At 58.9% G+C, this 3123-nt stretch overlaps 1 protein-coding gene and 1 non-coding gene across 2 annotated transcripts; both read right to left on the minus strand.

Annotated features, from left to right (window-relative positions):
- Window positions 1-6: 6 nt before the first annotated feature.
- On the minus strand, window positions 7-2961 carry RPL12 (ribosomal protein L12). The gene is made up of 7 exons (XM_065036075.1): window positions 2792-2961; window positions 2511-2584; window positions 2089-2187; window positions 1105-1186; window positions 635-721; window positions 182-294; window positions 7-98 (listed from the first exon to the last, which is right to left on the minus strand). The coding sequence occupies exons 1-7, from the start codon at window positions 2826-2828 to the stop codon at window positions 93-95; spliced, it is 498 nt and encodes a 165-aa protein (XP_064892147.1). The 5' UTR covers window positions 2829-2961; the 3' UTR covers window positions 7-92.
- LOC135575878 (small nucleolar RNA SNORA65) lies at window positions 1322-1447 on the minus strand. The gene has a single exon (XR_010467244.1). It is a non-coding gene; the product is annotated as a small nucleolar RNA SNORA65 (small nucleolar RNA).
- Window positions 2962-3123: the final 162 nt, after the last annotated feature.

Consider the following 3123-nt stretch of genomic DNA (forward strand, 5'->3'; position numbering starts at 1 on the left):
CAACACTGCAGACAACTGGGTCTTTTATTAAGTATTTAAGGTGCTACAAAATACTTAAGGAGCCTTCATATGGCATCTTCTTCCCTGCAGTCTTAGCTCTGTTGAAAGAAGTAAACACAGCTCATTAGCAGAGTCCTTAGGAAACAGCCCAACACAAGTTCAGTCAGAGATGGGTACTCACAGCTGGGCACTCGATTGCACCATTATTGATGTCATCGATGATGTCATGTGGGTGCCTGCCATCGATGCTACAGCCCACAGACTGGGCAGTCCCCAGAATCTCCTTGATGGTCCCTGCAGCAGGAAGACAGAGCCTGTCAGTGCTTTACCACAGGAAAAACACCCAGAGAACTCAACTCCTCACACCCCTCAGCTGTCCCTCTCTCTCTTGAGGTTTCCAGGCTGTACCACAGGGGACATCACTAAGCCAGGTCTAGTGCACTGGTTTCCAGGGAATACACCAGGAAATACCACGTGTACCTGTCACCACCCTGCACAACCTTCCCCAGATGGTGTGAGGGGGCTGCTCAACCCCAGCCCAATGCTGTCCACGTGGTGCTCAGGGCCCAGGCCACACAGGACCCGGCTCAGGTCTGAGGGCAAGGGAGGACTCTGTGCAATCCCATCAACTTACCCGAGAGCTCCCGGGCCAGCGATCTGTGCCGCATCTGCCGCGCAATGTTCACAACCTCGTCAAAGCTGATGCTGCCGTTGTGCTTGACTGTGACAGAAAGCAACGGCACCAGTCAGTGTGTGAACACTGAGCATTCCAGCCCCTGTGCTTTGTTTGGGAAGCACCAGTCAGACTCTACAACCACAGGGAAGCTGCCATCAGCACTGTTCCCAGGGCTCAATACAAGCCACCCACGAGAAGAACAACTCTGTGTCATGAGCCGTTTTCTGCCAGCTCACCTATGGCCGCTCTGCCCCATTTCCAAGAAACCCAGCTCTGCTGGTACTCAAACTGTCTGTACTGACACTAAGGGAATTCCCACAGCCCCAGGCACCTCATGGCCAATTTATGATGATTAATTCAGCTGCAGGCACCTATCTCTCCTTTTCCCACCAAATCACATTCAGAACCAAACCCAGATGAAAACTTACTGTTTTTCTGCTTCTTCCTGTCACGAGGAGGCTCCTTCAGGGCTTTGATAATCAGAGCAGAGGCAGAGGGAACAACCTCTATCTAAACAAAAAGAGATTAGTTTTTCCCCCTCCATGCAGAATGGGGACACTCCACCAAGCACTCAGTGCCTGCAAAGTCAGAGCACGGCCATTTGGGTTATTTCATTGGTACAAGAGGCTTTTTTGTGACACAGCAGCTTGTCCCCAGCCTTTCGGCACAGGCCTCCCCACAGCCAGAGGAGAACTGCTTCCTGGGCTGGGCTTCCTCTCAGCCACCACTGGAATATACCGGCCACTGGGTCAGGACAGGTATAGTGGCGGGTGGCTGCAGGACCTAGCGAGGAAGTGCTTTGTAATTTCTGCGTTGCTTTAAGTGATATTTTCCCGTTAAGTGTTCTGTAGCAGCAACAATTCATTCGCACATAAGCACATCATAGAATCACAGATGGTTTGTGTTGAAGGGACCTTCCCATCTCCCCCAGTGCCCCCCCTGCCATGAGCAGGGACATCTTCACCAGCTCAGGTTGCTCAGAGCCCCGTCCAGCCTGGCCTGGGATGTCTCCAGGGATGGTTCATCCACCACCTCTCTGGCCAACCTGGGCCAGGCTCTCACCACCCTCAGGGCCAACAGTTTCTTCTGTCTACCCTGACTCTTGCCTCCTCTAGTTCTCTTTTACACCTCTTCCCATCACTCACAGGCTGGGAAACTCTAGCCCGCTGACCCCCAGACTGCACAAACACCCCCTCAGATTTGAGCTAGAGATGCTCGGAGGCTCATGCGGGTGTTTCAAGGTCTTTCCCAGAAGACCCCACACAGTCACTGTGTGGAACTCATTTTATCCACCTCGGAAGGATGAAGGGCTGAGTCGACCCTGCCGGGATTTTGGCTGGTGGTTGGAGCAAGCAGGGCTCGCCTGCGCATGACGCTTGCGCCACCGAGCCATCCCTTGTGGCGTTGGGTACCTGCGCTTGCCTGTTCTGGATGGTGAGCTTCACCGTGATCCTCAGCCCCTTCCAGTCACCCGTGGCCTTGGCAATGTCATCACCGACCTTCTTGGGAGACTGAGAAGAAAGCACAGGTTACTGTCAGCAAAACCATCGCTTGGGTCACAGCACAAGACTCCCACTCTACAGGAAACCCCAAGCCCACCACAAATTCTTTTGCTGTGTTGCAAAATTGCTAAAATAGCTTTTTCTCCGCAAGCCACATGGCAAGGGCACCCACGGCCACCGGGGCTGCCCAGGATTTGCTTCAACCCGGTCCACCGCCTCCCACCCCGCAGCACCCAGCTCGTCCCTCCCCACCTCAGCCCAGCGAGGCCTCCGGCCAACCCAGGAGCCGCCCGCGGTTCCCCCCACCCCCGGCCCGATGCCGCGGAACGTACCAGACCAAGCGGGCCGATCTTGGGGGCCAGAGCGGAGGTGGCGCCGACCTCCCCGCCGGTGCAGCGCAGGTACACTGTGGGCACAGCGCCGCCCGTCAGCCCCGCTGCAACGGGCCCGGCCGCTCCCCCCGCCCTCACGGCCCAGGCCGGGCCTCTCCCCGCCCCGCTCCCACCGCCACCCTCGCGGCCCGATCCCGCCCGCCTCATCCCCGCTCCCGCCGCCCTCACAGCCCGGCCCAGGCCGCTCCGCACCCCGCTCCTGCCGCCATCCTGGCACGTACCGACTTTGATCTCGTTGGGGTCGAACTTGGGCGGCATGGCGGCGGCGCGGGGCGCGGATGGCGGCGGATGCAGCGAACACCACGGCCTGCGCGGCGACGGGCAGAGAGAGAGACGGAAGCGCGAGAGCGGCTGATATAGCCCCCGAGATCTCGCGAGATGACGGCGCTGCGCGGGCCCCGCCCCTCGCTGCCGTGCAGGGTAGTGGGCGGGGTTGGGGTGGGCAGTGGGCTGAGCGGGGAGACAGTGGGTGGGGCGGGGAGGGCAGTGGGCGGGGTCGTGGCGGGCAGTGGGCGGGGTCGTGACGGGCAGTGGGCGGGGTCGTGGCGGGCAG

This window comes from Columba livia, chromosome 19 (assembly GCF_036013475.1).
Source record: "Columba livia isolate bColLiv1 breed racing homer chromosome 19, bColLiv1.pat.W.v2, whole genome shotgun sequence".
Lineage (NCBI taxonomy): Eukaryota > Metazoa > Chordata > Aves > Columbiformes > Columbidae > Columba > Columba livia.